A 27,487-nucleotide genomic window follows, 5' to 3' on the forward strand; every position below is an offset into this window, starting at 1 on the left:
GGCCACAAAGATGACTATGAATGAGTTGTAATGGACAGACAGTCCTCATAGCACCATCTTTAGGAAAGGAATTCCTGTGCATCTTTCCAAGAATGCATCCCTCACATACATGCTTGAATGGAACCTGCATAAAAGGAAGCTCATGCACCATACCTTGCTTCTGCAAGCGTGCAAGAGAAAGTCAAGTGACCAAACCGAGCATGCCATAACTCAGTGTCACTCAAAATATGGGAGGTGAATGCAATCATAGTATCATGAGAATGAGTACTCCTGTCATACATGTCAAGCTTATACAAGCCACTGCATAATGTCCCAGAAAGCATAAGAGAAGATGAATCTTTGCTGTCATACTCTGAGCTACAATGGTCAGAAAATTGAACCTTAAACCCAGATAATGCAAGGGCTGAAACAGAAATGAGATTCTTCTTAATGCCTGGTACATATAAAGTGTCACAAAGAGTAAAACTGTCCCCATTACAAGTTGTTAGCTCCACATTGCCAATGCCTTTAATGGAGTAAGAGGCATCGTTGGCACACATAACTATGCCACCTGGAGGTGAATCTTGCAAATTGGCAAATAGATTCTTGCAAGAACTGATGTGCTTACAAGCACCACTATCAAAGTACCAATCTCCAACTAAGATAGACATACAAGAAGCAGGCAAATTGCATGTAACCACTAATGCGTAGCCCTCATGAGCAAGGTTAGCCTCTTCTTTAGTGTCCACTGTAGCAGCCAAACCTTGCTGCTTCTTTTTCTTTTCACTCTCAATGTGCTTCCTACATTCCTTAATGAGATGGCCAGGTTTTTTGCAATTGTTGCATCTCTTCTTTTTCTTGGTTTCACCCTCTTTAGATGAGGTAGAATTTGAATGGGCATGTGGTTTGTGTCACAAAATTCCTTACAGCTTCTATTTTTCTACTGTTCATGTGTGGCATATGGAGCTTGACATGACATACATGTATGGCTGGTGTAGCGTGACATGGTGTGTCCGTGTAGCATATGGAGCCTGACATGACAATACATGTATGGCTAGTGTACCCTGACATGATAGTACATGTGTGGCTTGTGGGGCTGGACATGGTGTACATGTATGGCCATGGAGCCTGACATGATGAAAGTCTCTGAGATTAGCTATCTTGGAGATCTTGTGTATTTATATTCTTGGAAGGTTCCGGAAGGATCATGAGCCCTGGACATTTTATCGGATACAACTGAGCAGATGGGTGTTTCTTTCACTCGTGTGTGCATAACTTTGATTTTATCTTTGGATGACTTGTCTTGTTTGCCAGGACAATGCCTGAGATTTCTGCCTGCGTTGTCTGGGGCCGGGGACGCTTGGGCACCCTGTGGACGTATATGTGCACACCTGTTTGGGACTGACAGGTGGTCTTACATGTGTTTTGCAGGTGGTAAGTATTCCCAAAAACCCAATTTACAGCTTTATGAGTTCACATGTTAATAATTATGGATGCAGGTTCACACTCACTTATAAGTGACCGGACAACTTATAAGTGAGTACACATTGAGTAGGACTTATTTAATACACGCGGCGGCCAAAGACTGGGCACTAGACATTATTTGGACTCCCTTCATGTAGGTGTCCCTTTTTGGACCAAAAAAGCACACGTATGGGCTATTTTCAGCGGGGAAGCCTCTATTATTGACAAAACTCCAGATTGGAGGGGGGTGCATGGTTTTCAGGATTGCATGAGGGCTAGTCAGCTGGTTTTCAGCCTGTTGGCAAGTTTCTACAGCCATCCATTGCGACTGAAGTTCACCATATGCATGGGAGAAGCTGGCCGACTCCTTCTGCATGTTCTCCACTGCTGGCCGGCAGATTTACAGCTTGAATAGAGGCTGGACAGAGGTTAAAAAACAGGGAGGAAGAGCCGGTCGTGGGCTTCTAGACAGTTTTCCTTCCGACCGGAGGTTTGCAGGCTTGGGCACAACTGCTGGTCGCTTTCTTCTGTGGCTACCGAGGGCTGGTCGATTGCTAAAAACAGCCTGAGGGCTGGTCGACTTGCTTTATGAGCCAGACAGGAGAAAGATGATGTTGAGTTGTCCCGGGTTGATGTGGGAGTGCTATGGGTTGTCCATAGTTGTCCTGCATGTGCTTGATGCCGGGAATGCTCACTTATGCTGAAATTGTCAGCAAATTCAGATATTGTGATGTTTTTTTCTTGTTTTCATATTGTATTGGAAGAAATAGGTGCAGCCAGTGGTGAACCCTGGGCACCCGCAAAGTTGTATCGGAAGCAGACTCCTTTTTGGTAATCTAACCATAAAAGGGGAAAGGGGGGGGGGGGTTCAACCCATCTTTTGGCCCCTAGTGTGGTGTACTCTGTAGCTTTGTCATCTTGTTTTATTTGGTATGCATATGTGTATTTTCAGATTTCATGATTGATTAGATTTTCCGTGTTCAGGTGCTCCTTCTGTTTACATTGGTATCAGAGCCTGGCTTTCTACACAGATGTGCCTAATATGATGTTGGATATGGCTGTAAGGAGTCGTTATCCGTGAGAGAAGGTTGGGATTCTGAGGTAGCCCTCATCTTATTGTCGCGCCTCGAAAGAGGTTACCTTTGGTTTAAGCGGCAGTGAGCGTGCAGAAAGACTTCGTGCCCCTCCTGTCTTTGTAGGGGCATTGTTGCACCCTTGCAGTCTATTCGGAGAGCGATTCCGGGGCACGGAAAATTCTTTTCTTTCTGAAAAGCTGAAAGATACATTATGGCCAGCCAGTCTGATCATTTGGTGGAGGACTCTATCACCCGTATTCGCCGCATGCGGGAGGCAGATAGAGACAGGGATCATGTTGGGGCTTTGGCGGGTAACGATCCACCGTTATCTGCCAGGGCTGAGGATCAGCAGGATATTGATGCCTTGATGAATGAGCTTGAAGAGCTCCGTGCTTTGCAAAGAGATCCTGATGTACAGAGGGTCATAGAATCAAAGTCTCATGTCAAGGCTGATGTGGTCACTTTTGATGCAATTGCCCAACAGATGGGAATTGACAAACCTCGAGAGTTGGCTGTTGCTTATCTAAAGAGCTGTGGCGAAGTTGTTTCCGATGATGAGGGCAAGTGGGTCTTCATGTCATGACCCTGTGAAAGTGGAACAGCACAAGTGTGGGCATGGTGGTTGGTGAGCAAGATAAATAATTAATGATTCACATTTGGGTTCCTGGACAAAGAGAAATATTTGTGGACGTCCTCAAGTGTGAAGGGGGACCAAGGACTTTAATATTTTTAATGTTTTAACCTTGGGTGGCCCCTAGGCATAAGTGACCCTTAGTAAGTTTGATAAACTTTAGAAAGGGGCCACTAGGATATTTTTGGGAAAAAGGGGCAACTCCACTTTGGGAGATACACGCCTCTCTCTTCTCTCTCTCTTAGGCCGAGTTCGGTCTTTTGGAAGACGTTAATAAAATCTTTCTTTCTTTCTTTCTTTCTCTCTCTCTCTCTTGCTGTTGGAGGGGTCGTGCAAGTTACCTGCGTGGAGCAAAAGGGGAACCACAGCTGCGTGGAGAGTAGCCATACAGAATTCAAGCCGTACAGAACAGGTGGCTGCAGTTCCGTATACAGCTGGAACAGGTGGCGGCTGCTGTACGACAGCAAGTACAGTGGTACGGGTGCTGCAGGGTCAGGCGAATACTGTGCAGGCTGACAAGGACAGCGCAGACCTGTATGGACAGGTGCAGGCTGACAAAGACAGCGCAGACCTGTACGGACAGGTGTAGGCTGACAAGGACAGTCCTGTCCAGCAGGTACAGGCGGCGGAAACTGTACGGACTGGTGCAGTCGGGTACTGCAGGCCTGTACGGACAGGTACAGGTAGGTACAGTCTTGTTTAGTCCTGAACAGTTGCAGGCGGCGCATCATCAGCTGCAGGCGGCGCATCATCATAGTACAGTCGGTGCATCAGTCAGGTAGCTGCAGGGAGAAAAGTACAGACAGGTTGTTGCAAGTACAGACTGGTACGGGTCAGTCTCTCTGGTGCAGAACCACGCATTAAAATTGGTAAGCTCTGAACATATCAATCTTTCTTTCTTTCCACTGGCTTATGTCTGCTGCAGAGTTGTTTCTGTTAGAAGTCATCTCCTATCTAGATTTATACACCAGGGCCTTTGTTGTGGGTGTGCCCGCCCTTATCAGGTGTTTTATCATTTTTCCTCACTCCCCGCATTTTTTCCCATTTTTCCGTAGTGTGGATGGATGCCAGATGGTTGGCAGGAGCCCATGGGGCTGGCCGACCTGTTTTACACAGTCGTGTAGGTGCTGGTGGCTGGCCGACTTGGTTCTTCAGTCGTGGAGGCTACTACTGCTGGCCGACTGCCTTGTGCAGTCGTGGAGGGCCTCTAGCATAGGCCGACTGCATCTATGGGGCATATAAATATGCCCCATGCTCCCCACTACTCTGTGTATCATATTCGGGATCTTCTTGTGTATATCAGAGCAGAGTTACACGCCTACTTCTCTCTCTCTCTCTCTCTCTCTCTCTCTCTCTCTCTCGTGCTGTTTTTCTGCCTGCGTTTTTTGCTTGTGTTCCCAAATCTGGTCATCATCTCCGTTGCGTATTCTGACATGGTATCAGAGCCCTAGGCTCTAGATAGGTCTTGGGATTTGTGTGAGCAAGAGGGGGACTGTTTTGTGGCTGATTGGTGGACTGTTTTGGGCTGATCGGGAAGAGGAGAAGCTAGAGAAAGGCGGGCTGATTTGCTGGACAGCCACTTTCAGGTTTTAGTTCTACTTTGTTCCCACCCACCCACCCTTTTCAGAGTACATCCCCGCTATGGCAGATCTGTTAGAGATGGCCGAGAGACATGTGAAGATCCCGACACTCCCCACGTTCCCGGTGGACCGTCAGTTGGACGGGAGTAACTACGGCATATGGAAGGTGATGGAATCTGTTCTGGAGTCTTACGACCTCGCCGATTTCGTCGTTGTTGGTGTTCCACGGCCGGAAGTAGAGGAAGGGGAGTTACCGTCAACCCGAAAGGACCGGGAGGCCCAGACACAGATGTGGGATCGTGTCAACGCCAGGGTCCGTTCGTTTATCTTTCTCAACTACACACCACAGGTAATCAACCATGTAAAGCATATGACGCTGGCCAGAGGTATATGGCAACATTTGGCCTCTCTTTACAACAGGGTATCGCCCATGAAGAGGATTTCCTTGGAAGTACAGATGCGGGTTATGAGCCCTGCAAAGTCGTTGACGATGCGGGAGCATATTAACAAGCTGCAGGCTCTTCAGCAGGAAGTTCTTCAGGCTGGGAAGGAGATATCGTCAGAGGACATGGCCATCACGTTGCTATCACATTTGCCCTCTTCGTACTCAGCATTTTACTCCTCTTTGATTACCAGTGACAGGCTTAGCACCATCACGTGGAAGGAGCTTGTGCCCATGGTCCTGGACCAGGAGGAACGATTCACGAACCCTCCTCAGGGTGGAGGTTCGGAGGTCTTTACTGGCCAACGATTGAAAGGCCGTAACTCGGGCAAAGGGAAGGCTTCCTCGGAGAAGTCTTCTGAGAAGAAGTCCGACGCTGACCGCGAGAAATTGAAGGCAGAGAGGACCTGTAATGATTGTGGCGAGAAAGGCCACTATTGGAGGCAGTGTCCCAAGCGGAAGACCGAGAAGGGTGAAGATTCCTCAAAAACAGCAATCATGAAGACTCCGGCTTTTGTGCACCTGGAAGTGGTGGACACCGATGTTTCCTTTTCTTCAGGCAGGGAGGAGATTGGAGGACTCTCCGCAACGGATACTCGGGAGTGGATTCTCGATAGTGGTGCTTCCAGGCACATGACTCCTTCCCGTTCCGGTGTATAGGATCTCTGCAGGCTTTCTGGTCATATTCTTACTGGGGATACGTCCACTATCCCAGTTCACAGTGAGGGCAGGATGGAGATAGTTCCCAATGGCAGAGGGGGGAAGCATTCCTCTTAGGTGTTGTATGTTCCGGCACTTGGTTTTCATCTTTTGTCAGTGCATCAGGTTTGCAAGACTGGCGTACGGGTGGAGTTTGATGAGCATTTTGTTGCTCTCCGGGACAAAGCAACAGGCCAAGTGGTTTGGGAAGGTGGAGTGGAGAATGGAGTTTACAGGCTTTTAGCACTCTCTCCCCCAGGTCCTGAGGATTGTGATGAGTGGCAATCTGGTAATGGCCACTTGTGTGTGGATACGCTTCAGGTGCAGGCTTTCCGGGACCAGATGGTGGATAGCTTGCCAGTAGACGGCAGCAGTTGGCAGGAACTTTCCAGTACTGATGTTGGTAGTTCTTGTGTTAGTGAGTCAGAGGAAGCTGAACAGGTCACTTATGCTCTGATGTCTCGTAGTGTTCGGGACATAGAACTTCCAGTAGTTGAGGATGTTCTTTCCATGGGGACCTTTCAGAAAGCCAGGCAGGTGGCAGGTGCTTACTTGCAGAAGGAGGTGGTTTCTCCAGGCTTTGTGGTTCCGGATTCAGAGGGGGTGGTTGACAGGTTTCATCAGGTTTCCAGGACTTGCTTGTGCACCGTAACAGGTGTTGATCCTTGTGAGCAGTGTGATGTCTCTTTGACTGAGAAGCTATATGGTTCATTGATCTGGTTGATGGACACCAGATTGGACGGGAGCTTCCTGATGAGGTGGTTGAGCTCATGGTTGCAGATGTCTCTTTGGGAGTCAGGATTGCGTTTCCTGTGGTTTCTGCGGCATGCGAAGGATCATGGACTCTTGTACACAGGAGGGGGATTGTTGGATGGAGTCCGACTCCACGGTTGGAGTGACTCGGTTTGGGGAGGAGATCCGGACACGAGGGGGTCTACTTCAAGCCCAGGAGCAGTTTTACGGAGCAGGAGGAGGTTACATTGCAGGTTTGGGCTTCCACTGGAGGAACCCATGGTCATCCAGAGGCACTTTGTTCGTGAACAGATCGTTGCTGATGACATCTTGCTAGAGTTCTGCTCGACGGAGGACAGTACGGTGGACCTCTTCACGAAGTCGCTCTCTCAGGATTTGCTCAAGCGGCACCCCAGCTCCCAGTGGTTGGTTTCACAGCCAGGAGCTGAGAGGGGGTGTTAGAAGTCATCTCCTGTCTAGATTTTTACACCAGGGCCTTTGTTGTGGGTGTGCCCGTCTTTTATCAAGTGTTTTATCATTTTTCCTCACTCCCTGCATTTTTCCCTTATTTTTTTCCATTTTTCCGTAGTGTGGATGGATGCCAGATGGTTGGCAGGAGCCCATGGGGCTGGCCGACCTGTTTTACATAGTCGTGTAGGTGCTAGTGGCTGGCCGACTTGGTTCTTCAGTCGTGGAGGCTACTACTGCTGGCCGACTGCCTTGTGCAGTCGTGGAGGGTCTCTAGCACAGGCCGACTGCATCTATGGGGCATATAAATATGCCCCATGCTCCCCACTACTCTGTGTATCATATTCGGGATCTTCTTGTGTATATTAGAGCAGAGTTACACGCCTACTTCTCTCTCTCTCTCGTGCTGTTTTTCTGCCTGCGTTTTTTGCTCGTGTTCCCAGATCTGGTCATCATCTCCGTTGCGTATTCTGACAGTTTCATCTGGCCCCTTGTGAGAGGAGGGATATGGCAGTTTGAAGGGTGGAAACAGAGATTGGACAGTGGATGTGTATTTGAGCGGAGTTTGAAACCATGTTCATGGAACAGCTAGATGTGTGCTCAAGGCTGCCCTGTTGAATTGTCTTGGTTGATTAGAGGGAAGTACAGTGTGTTGCTTTTGTGGGACACAGATCTGTGTGTGAATCCTCTGTGCTAAGAGGTTTTGAGGGTTGCCAGATTGGAGGTTTACTTTCTTGGACTGGCTTTGTTGTACTCAGTTATACATTTCATTGAATTTGAATAAAGAAATACCGAAAGGGGCGCCAAGCTTTGGGGCCAACAGGTGTTGATTTCCTTTCAGTTCTGGAGCATTCTAGCTCCTGTTAATTTGTTATTTATTTGTACTACAATTGCAAGGATGTCTGCTAGTCTACCGCACTTTGGTTTCTACCAGAGGCCGGTTTCAAGGTTCCGTTGCCGGGACCCATCATCAACTTTCTTAAGGGGGTGAGCTCGTAGTTGTCTCGAGGAAAGTCATTGCTGAAAAATTCAGCAACATGTCAGACACAGAAGACGAATATTTTTATGATGAAGAGGAAGAGCAAGAGACCTCTCTTGAGAGAAATGAATCTGAGGATATTCTTGCAGGAGAACAAGTTGCAGATGATGCACAATATGAGGATGTAACATAGCCAGAAGATATGCCTAGTAAAGAGGAAGATGATGCTCGGTTTAAAAATCGTTTGGCAGGTGTAATGGATGTGTTTATGCAGCTCACTCAAAGTGAGAAGTTTGCTGAATTTATGAGATCCCGTTCTGAGCGTGAAAAGAAGAAGAAAGTGCGTTCTATTATAAGGAAGGGGGAGCTGCTGTGAAATTTGACACATTCAGTGGGGCCAAAGATAAGCTAAAGGCACTTACCTTTTTACAGTAGTTTGATGCTGCTTTTTCTGGTGGTAATTACACGGAGTCCTCTAAGGTGAGAAAAGCTGCGACTTTTCTCAAGGGTAATTACACGGAGTCCTCTAAGGTGAGAAAAGCTGCGACTCTTCTTTTACAGGGCATAGCACCATCTACTTGGGTACAGTTTAAATAGGTGTTCTCTTCCGTATGGCTCACATCTACTTTTGAGGTGGATGTAATGACAGCATGGCACAAGTTGGATGCATCAAAGTGTGAAAATCTTGAGAATTATAATAAGAAGTTTTGGGAAGCTTTACTCCGAGTTACTTCTTATCGTGCAGTGCCTTTGTCTGAGTAGGTGGAGAAGTATTGTTGTGGGCTGCCCAAGGAAGTGCGTGACTATTGCATAAAGACTCGAGTAACAAATATGTCACAGATGATAGAGAATGCTATGACAGCAAATGCGTTACTCACTGGGATCTCATTTGGATTTAAAGGAAGTAAAAGCTCAAGCAAGAAATTTGAAAAGTCAGGGCATGCTTCGCGTGATGCAAAAGGGTCTACAGAGAAGCGGTATAAGAAGTTACCAATGCCCAAGAGAACTCCTGAGGAGAGAGAGGCTTTGATGGATGCTTGGAAATGTTTTTACTGTACAGAAGAGGGACATATGTCTTTTAACTGTCCCAAGCGTAAATCCCAAAAGGACTCTGACACTAAAGGGGAGCCCAAGTCTAAGAAACCAAAACCTTATGCAGGGTTAGTTCTTGATCTTGTTGGGGAACAGCCAGGTGGTGAAGAGACTGAGTTGTGCAAGGCATGGGGCAAAGTGAGAGATCAAAATGCCTTGATTTTCTTTGACACAGGTGCTAGAGCCAACTTTATTTCACCAGATTTGGCTGGCCGATTGGGGATTCGTACAGAAGAGATGGGGCCTTTGTATGAGGCTAATATGGCTTGTCCTGGGTATGCAGAACCCATCACTCCTATTATTGGGAAGCTCAGGCTTCATGTGCAGGGTTATGTGGACAACGAAGAGTTTTTCATCATGCCTCTTGATGGATGTGATGTTTTGTTGGGTATGCCATGGTGCCATAGAGTACATGCGGTGGTGGATACATACAATAGGAAGATTACTTTGACTCATAGAGGGAAAGAACATATTTTGGATGTAAAGCTAAAAGGGGAATCTGTTCCTATTGTATCAGCGTCGGCAATTTCATCAGTAATGAAAAAGCATCTTTACGTGTACTTGATTTTTGTAAAGGATGCAAAAGATGATGAGTCTAAATCTAATTTGTCTACGTTAGATAAAGACATGACTGATTTCTTATGCGAGTTCCAAGATTGTTTTTCCGAGTCATTGCCAGGGAAACTTCCTCCGGAAAGGCCAGAAGATCATGCTATTGATCTAATCCCGGGGAGTACTCCACCAAATAGACCGCCGTACCGTGTTAGTGCAGCTCAACAAGAAGAAATTATGAGTCAGGTACAGGAGTTGTTGAATAAAGGGTTGATACAGCCTAGCTCATCACCCTTTTGCTCACCTGTGCTCTTAGTGCAAAAGAAAGATGGTTCTTGGCGCATGTATATAGATTACAGGGCGCTGAACAAGAATACCATCAAGAATCGATTTCCTATTTTGAGGATCGATGACATATTGGATTGCTTACAGGGCTCCACAATCTTTAGTCGGATAGACTTGAAAAGTGGGTATCATCAGATACGTATTAGACCCGAGGATGTGCATAAGACAGCATTTCGAACCACTTTTGGGTTATATGAGTTCTTGGTTATGCCCTTAGGTTTGACAAATGCACGTGCCACATTTAACAGAATGATGGACAGGATTTTCCGGCCTCATAGAGCGTTTGTGGGCACATTCTTTGATGATATGATTGTGCATTCACACATTGCGGAGGAGCATAGAAGACATTTGGCCATTGTGTTTGAAGAACTCCGGAAGCATAGGCTGGTCATTAATGGCAAGAAGAGTGAGTTCTTCTTGCAAGAGATACACTTCTTGGGGCATATCGTGTCTAGGCATGGAGTCCGTATGGATCCTTCCAAGGTGGAAGCAATTCTTAATTGGCATAGTTGCCAGGCGTTTCAGAAACGGCAGGTATGAAACGGGTTTCATACGTTTTGAAACGTTTCATAAAAGGTAAGAAACGGGTACAAAAAGGTTTCATACAAAATAGAAAAAACATGTATATTTTTAACTTGAAATATAGAAAAGAAAAAACTGTTGACATAACTTATAAGAGACCACATTGAATTCATTCCAATAAAAACAAAATACATGTAAGATATGATGATATCACAAATCACGTGGGTGATCACTGATGACTAAGCAGAAATCAAAAGGATCACCACGTGGGTGATGAGTCATGACTCAAAATCCAAGATCAAAATAAATAGCATGTCCAAAGTTCAAACTAAATAACATGTCCAAATAAAATGATACTGGCAGCAGCTGCTAGCTACTATCTGCATCCTCATCTGCATCTTTTGCCTTTGCAGCCTCACTCTCAAGGTCACTGCCGGTAGCCGAGTCCTCAAATGCCTCATCCTCTAGAGGTGCAGGTGCACCACTAGTACTAGCCTCTCGAGAAGATCGTGTAGTGCGAGCCGGAGCCATGATCTCCTCATAGAGCATAGAATAGATGTCTCTCTCCTCCTGAGGAATGTCGGGAATCTCCTTGCACTTCATGATATCAATCTTATCTGGATTCACTTGGCGAGGCTCAATGGGATGACCCTTTTGTTCTAGCAATCAGAGATTGCAATGACAAAAGACCAGCCTCTCCAATTGTGCTGAGGAGAGTCTATTTCTCATTTTCGTGTGAAAAAGAGCCCATGTACTCCAGTTTCTCTCACAAGGCCCTGAACTGCAATCCTGGGAGAGAACTCTCAATGCAATCCGTCTCTACATTGTACACCAAAAAAAAAAATTTAAAAAAAAATAAAAAAATTGGATGATGAAAAAAACGCGTTTCATACAGGACGAAACGTTTCGTACGTTTCGAACCTGTATGAAACACGTTTCTATGCAACTGTGTTAATTGGCCAGATTTGAGGACCGTGCATGATGTACGCAGCTTTTTGGGATTTTGTTCCTACTACAGGCCGTACATACGGTATTTTGCTGAGATTGCTTCGCCTCTTCATGCCTTAACAAAGAAGGCAACTCCGTTTAGATGGGTTGATCAAGAAATTACAGCCTTTAAAAAGCTTAAAGAAAAGCTTACTTCGGATGCAGTATTGGTATTACCGGATCTCCGAAAGGCTTTTGTTGTCCAGTGTGATGCATGTGGAAACAGCATTGGGGCAGTTCTCATGCAAGGACATGTGATAGCCTATGAGAGTCGAATATTGCAAAATGCCGAGAAGCATTTACAGGTTTATGAGAAAGAGATGTTGGCTGTAATTCATGCTCTTTCTACATGGAAACACTATTTGCTTGGGGTTGATTTCACTGTGGAGACAGATCATCAGACCTTGCGTTATTTCCTCACGCAAACTAAACTTTCTGAAAAGCATATGCGATGGGTCAACTTTTCGTCTATGTTCCACTTCCAGATTGTGCATGTGGAAGGCAAAAAGAATGTTGTGGCAGTTGCATTGTCACGCAAGCCACAGGTCTCAGTAGTTTCACTTGCTTATCATCATGAGCTTGATGAGATGAAAGAGCAGTATGCCCATGATGAGGACTTTGGAAGGTTGTATGATCAGCTGTCTGAGGGTTAACGGCATGATCATTATACTCTCAGAGATGGGTTTTTGTTGATGCGTGGTAGATTGTGTGTTGCAAGGCAATTACGACTCAAGGTTATGATTGAAAGTCATGCTCCACCGTATGCAGGTCATAGAGGTATTGATGCCACGGTAAAAGCAGTTGAGACTTTCTTTTATTGGCCAACCTTGAGAAGAGATGTTGATGCTTTTGTTAGGCAATGCATCGTATGTCAGAAGGTGAAGTTTGACCGTCAAAAGACACTAGGGTTACTTCAGCCTTTACATATTCCAGATAGACCATGGGAGAGCATTGCCATGGATTTTATATTTGATCTTCCACGTACACAAATGGGGAATGATGGCATTTGGACTATCATATGCAGGTTCAGTAAGCAGGCTCATTTCATTCCCGTGCGTAAGACGATCAAAGTTGATCATATGGTGAAGTTGTTCATGGTGAACATCTTTAAGTATCATGGCTTGCCTTCGTCTATCATTAGTGACCGTGATCCACGGATGACGAGTTTATTTTGGAGAGGGTTGTTTGACAACATGGGTACAACTCTCAAGTTTTCATCTTCATTTCATCCATAAACAGATGGTCAATCGGAAGAGGCTAATTCTACAGTGTTAGATCTTCTTAAGTGTTATGTGTCAGAGCACAAGCAACAATGGGAAAAGTATCTTCCTTTGGTGGAGTTTGCTTATAACAACACTGTCCATACCTCGACGAGCAAGGCACCTTTTGAGATTGTGGAAGGAGGGAAGAAGGTACCACCCATTTTGCACACAAAGGATAAGATCTTTGAGGCTGATCAGTATGTGGAGAATATGGATGAAGCTTATCGGAGAGTTAAGTTGGCACTCCAGAAAACTCAGCAAAAGCAAAAGAAAGCAGCAGACGGTCACAGACGTGCATTAGAGTTTGCATTGGGTGATTGGGTTCTTTTGCGATTTGAAAAAGCTAGGCTCAAGAAGATGAAGGGTAAAGAGCGCTTATTCCCTGCATGCGCTATTATGGACCTTTTCAGGTATTGGAAAAGATTGGTGAGGTGGCCTATCGCTTGAAGCTACCAGATCACTGGAGGATTCACAATGCATTTCATGTGAATCTACTGAGACCTTTCCGTGGGGATGTGCTTGAGGATGTGTCAGATGAGGCTTAGCCAGAAGTTGAGGAACTTGATGAGGTTCTTATTCCAGAGCAGATACTGGCACATAAAGAAAGAAAGATACGAGGTAAAGTTTCCCGTTGCTATCTTGTGAAGTTCAAGAACTATTCATCGATGGATGCGAAGTGGATGGAGGAAGGTGACTTAATAGATTCACCTCAGGTTTTGCAGCTTTATCTCGATGCCTTTGAGTTGGAGCCGACTCTTGTTACGGCTCATTCAGGTTCAGCAGAGCATGGGTCTGGAGCATTGCCTGATGCTCAAGAGGGGGGTAGCACCTCCACTCCCTTGATACAGACAGGCTCAGATGACATCTAGAGGTCGCTTGGTGCAGCTTTTGTCTCACCCGAAGGTAGTGATGGCTGACAGTACATCTGTTTATGGGACTTCTATGATATATGTGTACTGGTCACCTTGGATGTTGTGGTTGTGTATGGTTCACAGTGGTATACAACCTGGACTACTACTACACCATTGGTTTGCAGTGAATGTTGTTACATATGCATGGCTTAGAGAGATTGGGACGCTGATCTTGCCATATTGTACATTTCACTTTGGATATTTTGCTGCATCACCAGATTGCAATCGAGGACGCTTGCCATTTTTCAAGAGGGGGATATGTCATGACCCTGTGAAAGTGGAACAGCACAAGCGTGGGCATGGTGGTTGGTGAGCAAGATAAATATTTAATGATTCACATTTGGGTTCCTGGACAAATAGAAATATTTGTGGACATCCTCAAGTGTGAGGGGGACCAAGGACTTTAATATTTTTAATGTTTTAACCTTGGGTGGCCCCTAGGCATAAGTGACCCTTAGTAAGTTTGATAAACTTTAGAAAGGGGCCACTAGGATATTTTTGGGAAAAAGGGGCAACTCCACTTTGGGAGATACACGCCTCTCTCTTCTCTCTCTCTCTCTCTCTCTCTCTCTCTCTCGCTTTTGGAGGGATCGTGCAAGTTACTTGCGTGGAGGAGAAGGGGAACCACAACTGCGTGGAGAGTAGCCGTACAGAATTTAGGCCGTACAGAACAGGTGACTGCAGTTCCGTACAGTTGGAACAGGTGGCGGTTGCTGTACGACAGCAAGTACAGTGGTACGAGTGCTGTAGGGTCAGGCGAATACTGTGCAGGCCGACAAGGACAGCGCAGACCTGTACAGACAGGTGCAGGCTGACAAAGACAGTGCAGACCTGTACGGACAGGTGCAGGCTGACAAGGACAGTCCTGTCCAGCAGGTACAGGCGGCGGAAATTGTACGGACTGGTGCAGTCGGGTACTGCAGACTTGTACGGACAGGTACAGGCGGGTACAGTCCTGTTCGGTCCTGAACAGTTGCAGGTGGCGCATCATCAGAGTACAGTCGGTGCATCAATTAGGTAGTTGCAGGGAGAAAAGTACAGACATGTTGTTGCAAGTACAAACTGGTACAGTCAATCCCTCTGGTGCAGAACCACGCATTAAAATTGGTAAGCTCTGAACATATTAATCTTTCTTTCTTTCCACTAGCTTATGTCTGCTGCAGAGTTATTTCATCTGGCCCCTTGTGAGAGGAGGGGTATGGCAGTTTGAAGGGTGGAAACAGAGATTGGATAGTGGATGTGTATTTGAGCTGAGTTTGAAACCATGTTCATGGAACAGCCAGATGTGTGCTCAAGGCTGCCCTGTTGAATTGTCTTGGTTGATTAGAGGGAAGCACAGTGTGTTGCTTTTGTGGGACACGGATCTGTGTGTGAATCCTCTGTGCTAAGAGGTCTTGAGGGCTACCACATTGGACACGGAGGTTTACTTTCTTGGACTGGCTTTGTTATACTCAGTTATACATTTCATTGAATTTGAATAAAGAAATACCGAAAGGGGCGGCAAGCTTTGGGGCCAACTGTTGGGGTAAAGGCATTATGCCCACCCTTATAGTGTGTACAAGCCCATAAGTTATAGTACATAGTACACTTAGTACTTTTAATGTACTAAGTGCACTATGTGTACTAGTGCAATATACATGTGTGATAGGGGAGTCACACACTCACACTTGGTGAGTTGACTTATCTCCACAACTCTCTCTCTCTCTCCCCCTTCTTCTCTGTGTATGTCTCCCACATGAAACCTATGTTTGGTTGCGTTGTTTGCACATTTTGCAGGGAGTCAGGCATTGACAAGTTGCATATTGCTATGGCAACCACAGGTGAGAGCTCTTCATTGCTTCACATCAAGAAGCTTGAAGGCTCACATAACTATGATATTTGGCAAACCCAGTGCTATAATGTGTTGCTCCAGAAGAAGCAGCACAAGCCTATCAAAGAAAGGGGTGTAATGCCCGCTTCTCTTACTGCTGAAGAGTGGGAAGATATGGATGAGATAGCAAGATCTACTATCATGTTGTCTGTGTCAGACTCTTTACTTTTCAGCATTCGTGAAGAGAAGACAGCTTGGGGAATGTGGCAAAGATTGTAGGACTTGTATGCCCAGCAAAGTGCCTCAAGCAAAGTGTATTGGTTGAAGAAACTCATAGGTCTTTAGATGAAGGAAGGGCGTCTATGACAGCCCATCTAAATGAGTTTAATGGTATTGTCAGCCAGGTCATTAATCAAAAGTTGGCAATGGACGATGAGTTCAAAGCCACTTTCCTCTTATGCACTTTGCCAGAGAGTTGGGACACATTCAGGACAGCCACTAGCAATTCGAATGCTATGCTGTCATATGCAGATGTTGAGGGTGCGCTCCTTCAAGAGGAGATGAACAGGAAAAACAACTCTGTTGGAAAGTCCAATGCAATGAATGCACGTGGGAGATCCCAGCAAAGGGGTAAAAGCCAAGAACGGGGAAGGAGCAAGTCTCGCTCCAAAAAGGACTTGGAATGACATTATTGTGGCAAGAAGGGACATATCAAAAAGCAATGCTACAAATGGAAAAATGATCAAAAGGAGAAGGGCAAAGGAAAAGACAAAGACAAAGATGAAGCCAAAGATGTAAAGCCAAAGGGCAAAAGTGGAGTCAAAATTGAAGAAGTCAATGTGTCACATGCAGGTGACAGTGAGGATGAGGTCCTATTCACGTCTTCACTTGATGCCCGTTCACTTCTTACAGGAGATGGTCATGGTATGCACTCGTGGATCATTGATTTAGGTGCCTCCTTTCATGTCACAGGTTGCAGAGACTTGTTTGTCAGGTATACTACTGGCAATGAAGGAGTAGTTTATTTGGGTGACAACCATGCATGCAAGATTCTTGGCAGAGGTGATGTGAGGCTTGTGTTTTCAGATGGCTCACAGCTTATGCTCCATGATGTCAGGCATGTGCCTGAGATCAAGAAGAACCTGCTTTCTGCTGGACAGCTTGATGATGCTGATTATGTTACCACATTTGGTCGTGGAAAGTGCAAGATTAGTAAGGGCTCACTGGTTGTTGCCAGAGGCTCTAAGGTGGACACTCTTTACTTCATGCATGCAGGTGTTTGTCACCATGCTAATGTAAATGCAACCGAGCTGCCGGAAATCTCTGTGTGGCATAGCCGGTTGGGACACATGAGTGTCAAAGGAATGGAGCAATTGTCTCGTTTGGGTTACTTGCCTTCTCTAAAGTTTTCAAGTTTTCAGTTTTGTGAGCATTGTATATATGGCAGGCAACGCCAGTGCCCCCACAAGAAAGCTCTTGGACAGAAAGATGCTCAGTTAGAGCTTGTGCATACAGATGTATGTGAGATGCCTCAGCTTTCTTTGGGAGGGGCAAAATATTTTGTCTTTTATAGATGATGCCACACGCAAGGTGTGGGTTTATCCTCTTCGTTTGAAGAGTGATACATTCTCAGTGTTTGAGAAGTTTGTTGCTCTTGTTGAGAATCAAACTGACAAAACACTGAAGGCTTTGCGTTCCGACAATGGTGGAGAGTATATGTCCAAACAGTTTCAGAACTTTTGTGATGCTAAAGGCATCAAGAGAGAGCTCTCTACTCCTTATGATCCTCCACAAAACGGGACAGCAGAGAGGATGAACAAGACCATTCAGGAGAAGGTCCGTTCTATGTTGTCACATGCTGCGTTACCTAATGGTTTTTGGGCTGAAGCTGTTATGACAGCCGTTCATCTTATATACAGGTCACCTAACACGAGGCTTGGTGGGAAAGTGCCAGAGGAAGTATGGACAGGGAAGCCTCCGTCATACAAGCACTTGAGAGTGTTTGGTTGCGTTGCGTACGTGCACATACGTAGGGAAATGCGCACCAAACTTGATCCTAAGTCTCACAAATGCATATTCCTAGGATATGGTGACAGAGGTGAAATGGGGTATAGACTTTGGGATCCAGTGAATAGAAAGATTATACGCAGCAATGATGTCATTTTTGATGAAACATGCATGTATAAGGAGCCTGCAAGGCAACAGGAGCCTGGCAGAGTCATCTTTGATGATGATGGACATCATGGACAACAACCAAGGGCTGTAAATCAGCCATTACAACAGCAAAACCAGCCCTTAAATGGTGCTGAAAATGGTCCAAATGGACAGCCAGAGATGGCAGAAGATATCCCTATGGATATCCCACTGTTAGAGGAGATACCGGGCATGATATTTCAACCTTATGGCATGGAACAGGAGCCACCAATAGGTGATATGCAGGCTGGACAGCAACCTGCAAATGATGGTCATTGGGTACGGAGGTCCACAAGACCCTCCAGAGCCCCTGACAGGTTTGTTCCAGGGGTTGACTACTTGATGCTCACTGACTGTGGGGAGCCCTCATGTTATAAGGAGGCTTTACAGAGGGCAAATAAGGCTCTTTGGGAGCGTGCCATGAAGTCAGAGATGGATTCTTTGCACAAAAATGGAACATGGAAGTTGGTGCATTTGCCTACAGGCAAGAAGGTTTTGCCATGCAAGTGGGTTTACAGGCTCAAAGTTGCACCTGATGCAAAGCCAAGATACAAAGCCAGATTAGTGGCTAAGGGCTTCAAGCAAGAATATGGTGTGGACTTTGATGAGATCTTCTCTCCAGTGGTCAAAATGACCACACTTAGAGCTGTATTAGCTTTGGTTGCTCATGATGATCTGGATTTGATTCAGATGGATGTGAAGACTGCTTTTCTTCACGGTGATCTCCATGAGAAAATATATATGCAACAGCCAGAGGGTTATGCAGTGAATGGAAAGGAGAAGCTTGTATGCAAGCTGAAAAAGAGTCTTTATGGGCTCAAACAGGCACCAAAGAAATGGTATCATAAATTTGATACATTCATGAAATCCCAGGATTTCAGGAGAAGTGACATAGATCATTGCTTATACACCAAGAAAGCTTTGGATGGCAGTCTATTGATCCTCATCTTGTATGTTGATGATATGTTGATTGCCGGGAAATCTCGTAAAGAGATGGATGCCTTGAAGAAGAGGCTGCATCAAACCTTTGATATGAAGGATTTGGGTGATGCAAATCACATTTTGGGTATGCGGATACTTCGGGACAGAAATCAGCATGTGTTGTATTTCTCTCAGAAGGAATACATTGGCAAAGTTTTGCAGAGGTTCAATATGGATGGGGGGAAGAAGACTAGTACTTCTTTGCCTCCATATGTGAAACTCAGTGCTATGGACAGCCCACAGTCGGATAAAGATAGGGCTGATATGGCCAAGGTTCCGTATGCTTCAGCTTGTGGCCGTCTCATGTATGCCATGGTTGCTACTAGGCCGGACATTGCATTTGCAGTGGGAGTGGTTTCTAGATACATGGCCAAACCTGGCAAGAAGCATTGGGAAGCAGTGAAAGGTGTCATGAGATACCTGAAGGGCACACAAGATATGTGCATGTGCTTTGGCAAACAGGATGCATTAGTGCATGGTTACACGGATTCGGATTATGCCGGTCATCCAGATAACCGGAAGTCTACTACCGGTTATGTGTTTACATTCACAGGAGGTGCTGTGTCATGGATATCCAGGATGCAGAAGTGCACTGCCTTATCTACTACAGAGGCCGAGTATATTGCAGCCACACAGGCTTGCAAGGAGGCATTATGGCTATCTCGGTTAGTGGTTGATTTGGGTTATACAGGGGATATTCCATTGTTGCATTGTGACAGTCAGAGTGCCATTCAATTGGCAAAGAACCCTGTCTTTCATGCAAAGACGAAGCATGTGGATGTGAAGTATCACTTCATCAGAGAGGTGATAGAGAACAAGCAAATTCAGCTTGTGAAGATTCATACGGATGACAACCCGGCTGATCTGTTGACAAAGAGTTTGCCTCCGGAGCGGTTTGCTCATTGCAGACACTTGATGGGCATTGGATGAGATCAGTTTCAGCCTTGATATGGCCTTGTATATTATCATGTACATGCTGATTTTTTTTCTTTTCCTTCATTTAAGGGCACTTTGCCTTTAAGTGGGAGGTTGTTGGGGTAAAGGCATTATGCCCACCCTTATAGTGTGTACAAGCCCATAAGTTATAGTACATAGTACACTTAGTACTTTTAATGTACTAAGTGCACACTGTGTACTAGTGCAATATACATGTGTGATAGGGGAGTCACACACTCACACTTGGTGAGTTGACTTATCCCCACAACTCTCTCTCTCTCTCCCCCTTCTTCTCTGTGTATGTCTCCCACATGAAACCTAACCCTAATTTTCCCTTCACCAACAGGTGTCGATTTCCTTTCAGTTCTGGAGCATTCTAGCTCTTGTTAATTTGTTATTTATTTGGACTACAATTGGAAGGGTGTCTGCTAGTCTACCGCACTTTGATTTCTACCAGAGGCCGGTTTCACTTCACACGGCAGCCTCACAGGCTATCCCGTGAAGGGAATTCCGATGATGTTGTGAGAGGGCATGTAGGCCGCACCAGTGATGTGAGAGGGCATGCAAACCGCACCAGTGATGTAAGGGGGCATGCAGCTCGAGCAAGTGATGTAAGTGGGCATGCAGCCTGAACAAGTGTTTTGAGGGGGCTTGCAGTCCATGCAACAGATTTGAGGGGGCATGCAGCACGAGGAGATGATGTACATCGACATGCAGCTCATGGGGATGATGAGGGGTTTTCAGCCCATTTGAGAGATGCAGAAGATCTTCATGCATTGTCGGTGGTATCTCCACCTTCTAGGTATGCTTCCGCTCCTAAAGTTCCATCCAGATCTGGGCATCGTCGCCAACGTAGGCATGACGAGGAAGATGATGTATTAGAGCGTCGGGATGCCCGTCATGGCAAGAAGGCCAAAGAGTTCAAATCAGGGGACAAGGACATTAAATTCGAGAGCTATAATGGAAAGTTGGATACTACCAAGGCACTTGCTTTCATAAGGCAATTTGAAATAGCCTTTTGCATTGAGGAATTTACTGTGAAATCTATGCTCAGGCATGTGGGTATGCATCTTAAAGAGACTGTAAGTGATTGGTGGATGGCAAAGCTTTTGGATAGGACAGCTGCCCGTACATGGAGTGCTTTCAAAGAGCAATTTTATGATCAGTTCCTTCCTCCTCACTTTGAGAACGATGTACAAAAGGAATGGGATTGGCTAACACAGGATGAAGGCGAATCCGTTTCTTCTTATGTTTCAAAGTTTTGGCGGATTCTTCTCAAGGTCACACCTTTCATGACGATTAGTGAGGACGAGAAGAAAAGAAAGCTTGAGTCAGGGCTGCAACAAATCATTCAAAAGAGCCTTGCAGTGTATCCCCACAACACTTTACAGGAGCTCATATACTCAACAACTATTTCTGAGGAGTTGCATGGCAAGGGAGCATCAAAAAGACAAGAATTCAGCTCATACAAGGGAAAATTCAGAGTTGAAAATGAGCAGAAAAAGGGTGGACAGCCACCTAAGTTTATGTCTCATGAGTCCAAGGATGCAAAAGGGGGCTTAGAAAAGAAGTCAGGGGGTAAAAAGGATGATCCTAAGCTGTCCAGACAGTATATCTTTGATTGCATGCGAGAGGGGAAGTGTTTCTCATGTGGGAGCAAAGATCACATGAAAGCTTGATGCCCCCAGAATCTCAAAAAGAATAATGTGCAAGATGCCAAACCAAGTGTGAATGTTATACCGGATGTTCAGGGTAACTGTGCACATGAACCAAAGAGCCGGATTTTATGCAAAGCTTGGGGCAAGTTAAAGGATCAAACAGCTTTATTGCTTTTTGATAATGCCTCAACAGACAACTTCATATCCATACAGATGGCTGTTCCTCTTGGGTTAAAGCTTGAGGAATTGGGCATGGACTTTCATGCAGATGCTACCTTTGAGAGCAAGGAAGTTAAAGTCACTCCCATCATTGGGAAGCTTCGCATACAGATTCAGGGATATTTGGATCATGAAGACTTCCTCGTGGCACCACTTATAGGATGTGATGTGTTACTTGGGATGCCTTGGCATTACCGTTTGGATCCCAAGATTTTGCACAAAGAAAAGAAAGTTATGTTTACTCATAGGGGTAGGGAAGTTTGTATTGATGCGGGTACTATTGGGAGTACCATACTCGTTGTAAGCCATATATCTATTTCAAAGGCAATAAAGAAATCAGCTTGTTCTTACTTGGTCTTTCTACGTGATAATGTTGAGCATGATGCTGTAGCTCCCGTAGATCAAGATAAGATTGATTTCTTAAGTGAATATGTTGATTGTTTTGCCGATTCACTTCCAGGACAGTTGCCTCCAAAGAGACTAGAGGATCATTGTATTGACATAATCCTTGGGACTTGTTGGCAAGTTTCTACAGCCATCCGTCGCGATTGAAGTTCACCAACTGCATGGGAGAAGCTGGCCGACTCCTTCTGCATGTTCTCCACTGCTGGTCGACGGATTTACAACTTGAATAGAGACTGGACAGAGGTTAAAAAACAGGGAGGAAGAGCTGGCTACCGAGGGCTGGTCAACTTGCTTTATGAGTTAGACAGGAGGAAGATGATGATGTTGAGTTGTCTCGGGTTGATGTGGGAGTGCTATGGGCTGTCCATAGTTGTCCTTCATGTGCTTGATGTTGGGAATGCTCACTTGTGCTGAAATTGTTAGCAAATTCAGATATTGTGATGTTTTTTTTCTTGTTTTCATATTGTATTGGAAGAAATAGGTGCAGCCAGTGGTGAACCTTGGGCACCCGCAAAGTTGTATTGGAAGCAGACTCCTTTTTGGTAATCTAACCATAAAGGAGGGGGGGGGGGGGGGGGGGGGGGTCAACCCATCTTCTGGTCCCTAGTGTGGTGTACTGTGCAGCTTTGTCATCTTGTTTTATTTGGTATGCATGTGTATTTTCAGATTTCATGATTGATTAGATTTTCCATGTTGCACTCAATAAGCTGACAATAAAAAGCAAGTTTTCTATGCCTCGGATTGATTACATTTTCGAGAGTCTGAATGGGGCCAAGGTGTTCTCGAAATTAGATTTGAAAAGTGGGTACCACCAGGTTTGGAGTGTTGAGGGGGACATCCCCAAGACAACCTTCTGTACAGAATGGGCCCACTATGAGTTTGTGGTCATGCCTTTTGGCTTGACGAATGCCCTAGCGCCTCATTCAATCGCATGATGATGCGAATTTCGGGATTTGATTGGCAAGTGTGTGTCCATATTTTTGGATGACGTACTTGTATTTTTAGCTATGGTAGAGCAGCATGACTTGATGTGGAGAAGGTTTTGAAGTTGTTGGAAAGCAACAAACTCTATGTTAGTGAGATAAAGTCGGAGTTTTATGTGTTCGACGTTCACTACCTTGGATACAGTATCAGTGCCGAGAGCGTCCGACTTGATCTGTCCAAAGTGGCCAAGATAGTCAATTGGTGGATACTGCAGACAGCTTATGATATTCGGTCGTTTGTGGGCTAATGCCAGGTATATTCCACCCACATTGACAAGTTCTCTAACCTCTCGACGGATCTAACAGATCTACTTAAGGGTGTCAAGACTAGAAGGCAACGGATCCGAATGACTCCATGAGCTTTGGAGGCATTCAAGAACCTCAAGGTGGCCTTGTCAAAGGCTCCTTGTCTAGCGTTGGTCTCGTGGTATGAGCCGTTCCAAGTGATCACCGATGCGAGTAACATCGTGATTGGAGCTGTTTTACACATTCAGTAGCTTACATGTCTCATAAGCTGCTCTACCCGTAGAAAAGAATTACTCGGTCTATGATCAGGAACTCCTGACAATGATTCAAGCCTTGAAACATTGGAAGCATGTGGACACATCTGTATAGTAGGTGCAAGACTTGGAGTGGAAACTTGTCCCTTGTGAGCCCTAGTCTAGGACAAGTCAGCCAAGGTTCCACTCTAAGCGTCCAAGGTCAAGTGTACAAGTCCCGTAGATGGTCTTGGTTAGGTGTGCAAGTCCCGCACATGAAGCAGTGCCTGTACCTTTGGAATGATGATAGGTGTCGAGGTGTTTGATTTGTAGCCATATACTAGGCATCTGAGTATTGCATGTAGGGGTCAGGGGCAGCCCTTTGGGCTACCCCAAAAAAGGGTTTGTATCCCTTGCCTAAGTTGGGGGTAGCCTTCGTGGGCCACCCCACCACTGCCCTTTCCGGCACCTGGGGCAGTTGCGTGGTGGGTGGAGGCTGGCCACTGGCCTATTGCTATTTTATGAGGATGATGGAGGCGGCCTAGCTCTCGTGCTCTAGCATAGTAGCACCGCTGTATCTCAGTGGCGGCAGTGGCCACAGGTGGCAGCCCCCATCTGACATTGGACCTCGGAGACTGGCACATGCCAGTGCTGGGAGCTGATCTACAGTAGCCAGCCTTGCACATTTGGCTAGCGCGTTGCAGTGAGACTATTGCAGGCTCCTCCAGTGGACACCATTCGAGCTATATGGGTTGATCTCATCCACACCTGGGCATGCCTGGAGCTCCTGGCAGGGGACTCACTGCGTATGCAGTGGTAGGGGACTACCTTCTTCTGCACCTCGAGCACTGGACCCTCCATCAGGAAGGAGGGCACGGTTATCACGTGTTTGGCTTTCCCCCCCTCCCCCTATGATGTAGCCTCTCTCCAAGAGTGGCCACAGCCATGGAGGTAGCTTGCTCTTCATTTTTTCAGTTTTCTTTTTGTCATGGACAGGGTTGTATTACGCCTCTTGGTGGATTAAGGATCTTTTCTTGGAGAAAAAAGGGAAAAAAAAGGGCTTTCAACTTGGGCGTCTAATTCTATTACAAAGATTGTGTAGAAGTTAAGATTGAAATTTAAGTGAGCCCTTAAGCTTGCAGACACCTTACATGCTGAATGGAAGTTTTTCACATCATCTGTACATTGCCTTTTAAGCTACCCATGTGCACAGGTGCATATTTCATTGTGACTATATTTGTTAAATTGAAAATTTTGAATACTTTGCAAGTGACACGGTTACCTTGCTACCTTCTTTTGTGGTGTGTCCTTCATTGGTGGCTTCTTTTCTTGAATATGGGGTCTTGGTTGGATGTGTCATCAGGGTGTATGATCAAATGCCAGAACCACGCTGGGTGATCTCTATGGGCAGCTGTGCAAATGGAGGGGGTTACTATCACTACTCCTATGCAGTAGTTCGTGGCTGTGATCGGATTGTTCCTGTTGATATCTATGTACCTGGGTGTCCTCCGACTGCAGAAGCGTTATTGTATGGTTTATTGCAGCTGCAGAAAAAGATAAGCCGCCGCAAGGACTTTGCCATATGGTGGAGCAAGTAAAAGGCTAACAAACAAATGCAGACAGTCAGTTATGGGGTATTCCTACCTATGGCATTGGTTCAAGAGCTGTGACCACATAGTACTTTTCTACTGACAATGTATGTATGTACCTTCAATAAGTCTAAATAGAGAAATACACCATGGATACGACTTCTGGTAGTATGCCTTAGGTAACCGAAGAACAGGGTTTGCATTGCAAGCATAAAAGATGATGTAGATGGTGTTAATTTAACACAGACACTTGTGTACTTGGGATTTCTCTGCAGGAGTTCATGCTTATTGATGTGTGTGTGTGCTGCATGCACGTGCGCCTCTGAGGTGGAAAGTCTCATGGACCACATTTGATTTCATGCATTGTGTTTTCTTTTAGATCTTCCTATTAGTAAAGAGAGAACATCTGCTCACAAGCGGATTACATAGAGAGTGATGTAGAATTTTGGGGGGGTGGACTCCCTCCACGACCAACCCCTCTTGGGGGGAGACTACATTGGGCGCTGTGCCTGGGGCATGGGGGCACAGACGTGGTGGTATTGCCAAGTGATGCTGCTATCTCCTAGGGTGAAAAAAGACGGGTGGGCTTGCGCAGCTCCATGCTCTATATGTGGTAGATGGTTTTTTACTACCTAAAAGGGAATTATTTCTTTGAAACACCAAGTTTATTTATTATACTTGATTATTGTGTTCACTTCGCAACCTGTCCTTTTCCCTTATGATTGCATATGTGGTTCAATGTTATGACTGTAGACATTGTGGTAGTTTTTTGGTGTGTGGATAATCTATTATTATTATTATTTATGGTCAATTGTATACCAATCCTTGTGTCTCTAAGTTACCTTTACCATGAAAATTTAATGTGCGACTTTTGGAACACCCAATAGAAAAAAGGCAAAAAAAAGCAAAATTTTGGTTTTATTTTTCTCCCTCCCTCCCTCAATACAGCCAGATAAGCTCACCCTAGCACAAATAAACTGAAAAGGCTCCAAGTTTGAGCAGCTAGTTAAGGCAAATGGGCTGTCTACCATGTTGGCAAGGTTCTCATCCAAGCAGCCGCTTCTCAAATGGCACTTTTGACAGCCCCAAATCTTGTAGTGTTGTGAATACAATAGCATGCAAGCAAGCAAGAAGAGGGGAAGAAGAGCCCACAAGAAAACTATTGGAAGAGAATGATTGTGTATTGCTTATTGTAAAAAATGACTTACGGAAATGACAAGTTTTCATACTATGCTAATTAACTTAAAAATGGTCCGGTCTCTGTCACTAGTCTTAAGCAACTATGTACGCTAAGTCCATAGACTTTTCTTGTTTGGCATTAAGCGTAGGGTAAGGCGGAATGCGCTGCCAGGTCTCCGTGAGGTGTGGAAGTGGTGTGGACTCTTCAATATGAGGTGGTTGGTAGAAGTGGTTTGTACCTTATAATTGACAGAATGAGTGCCAGGACCACTACGTAATGATTTGCAGATGGTGCTCATCGGAGGTGCTTCCAAGATTGAGGGTTCTCTAGGTGATGGGTCGTACCATGGGCCAGGCTTACGTCCGCCATGGTCTTCCCATATAGAGATGTACTTGGAGGGTTTGTGTTGACAAGGTTAGTCATAGGTGCAAGTGTTTGTGTATCGTGTAATGCGAGAAGTGAAAAAAATTGCAATGCACATCGTGAAATATGAAGGTGACATGCATGGGCAATGGGCAAAAGATGTGCTCGTGCGTGTACACCTCTCTAGCATAAATACTTCTACAATTCAACTACTTTCTTCGACTCTCTTCACCGCTTTCTTTGACATTCACTTGACATCCCTTTGCTTGGGGAGTCAAGATCATAAGCTTGTTAGAGGCATGGTAGCAAACTTGCGCATGGATGTGCCTACAAGCTGTAGGCGACGTCTAGGACTGAAGAGATTTGGCATTGTCGAGTAATTGGGATAGAGGCAGTGTTGGTCAAATAAGTGGGGTGGTTGAAGATGAGGCGACGATGGATTCTCGCTTGCTAATTATAGGAAGGTTCATACGATGGGTCATGCCATGGATCAGGTTTGCGCCTACCATGATCCCCCCATCTAGAGTTGTATCTGGAGGGTTGTCGATGATGAGGCTCAATGCAGGTTCATGAAAGAACAGTGCCTATGTGTCTATTACATGCAGAGTCTGTGGGCATTGTAGGTGGCACGTATGGACAAGGGTCCGTGTAGATGCTTCTTTCAGTGAAAACTCTAATACTACTTTCTGTGACACTTATTTGTCTGCTTTCTTCAACTCTTACACATGGTTTGAGATAGAAAATTGGTGGTTGATGTATAATCACGTTGGCCGATAAGGTGGGTGTGAATGAGGTTGGGTTTTCCATGAGAATGAAAGAATTTGGTGTTGAAATAGCAAGTGATGTGGGGGAAATGTTTGGAGCAAGGGGGAGTGGTATGTGACCCTCAAACATTTATAAGAGTTTCATAAGTCATAGACTAGAGTTCATAGGATCAAAGGGAGCCCAAAGGATGAGGAGGCCAAAATGT

At 45.4% G+C, this 27,487-nt stretch overlaps 1 protein-coding gene across 1 annotated transcript in view; it reads left to right on the plus strand.

The window, feature by feature from the left end:
* LOC147607560 (NADH-ubiquinone oxidoreductase 20 kDa subunit) overlaps nt 1–25,266 on the plus strand; it is a 48,863-nt gene extending 23,597 nt beyond the window's left edge. The window contains exon 2 of the mRNA XM_086790297.1: nt 24,749–25,266. Within this exon, the coding sequence (XP_086646423.1) occupies nt 24,749–24,983 (235 nt within the window). The 3' untranslated portion in view covers nt 24,984–25,266. The remainder of the gene's footprint in view (nt 1–24,748) is intronic.
* Nucleotides 25,267–27,487: the final 2,221 nt, after the last annotated feature.

This window comes from Cibotium barometz, chromosome 55 (assembly GCF_041138505.1).
Source record: "Cibotium barometz isolate CiBa-2024 chromosome 55, ASM4113850v1, whole genome shotgun sequence".
Taxonomy (NCBI): domain Eukaryota; kingdom Viridiplantae; phylum Streptophyta; class Polypodiopsida; order Cyatheales; family Cibotiaceae; genus Cibotium; species Cibotium barometz.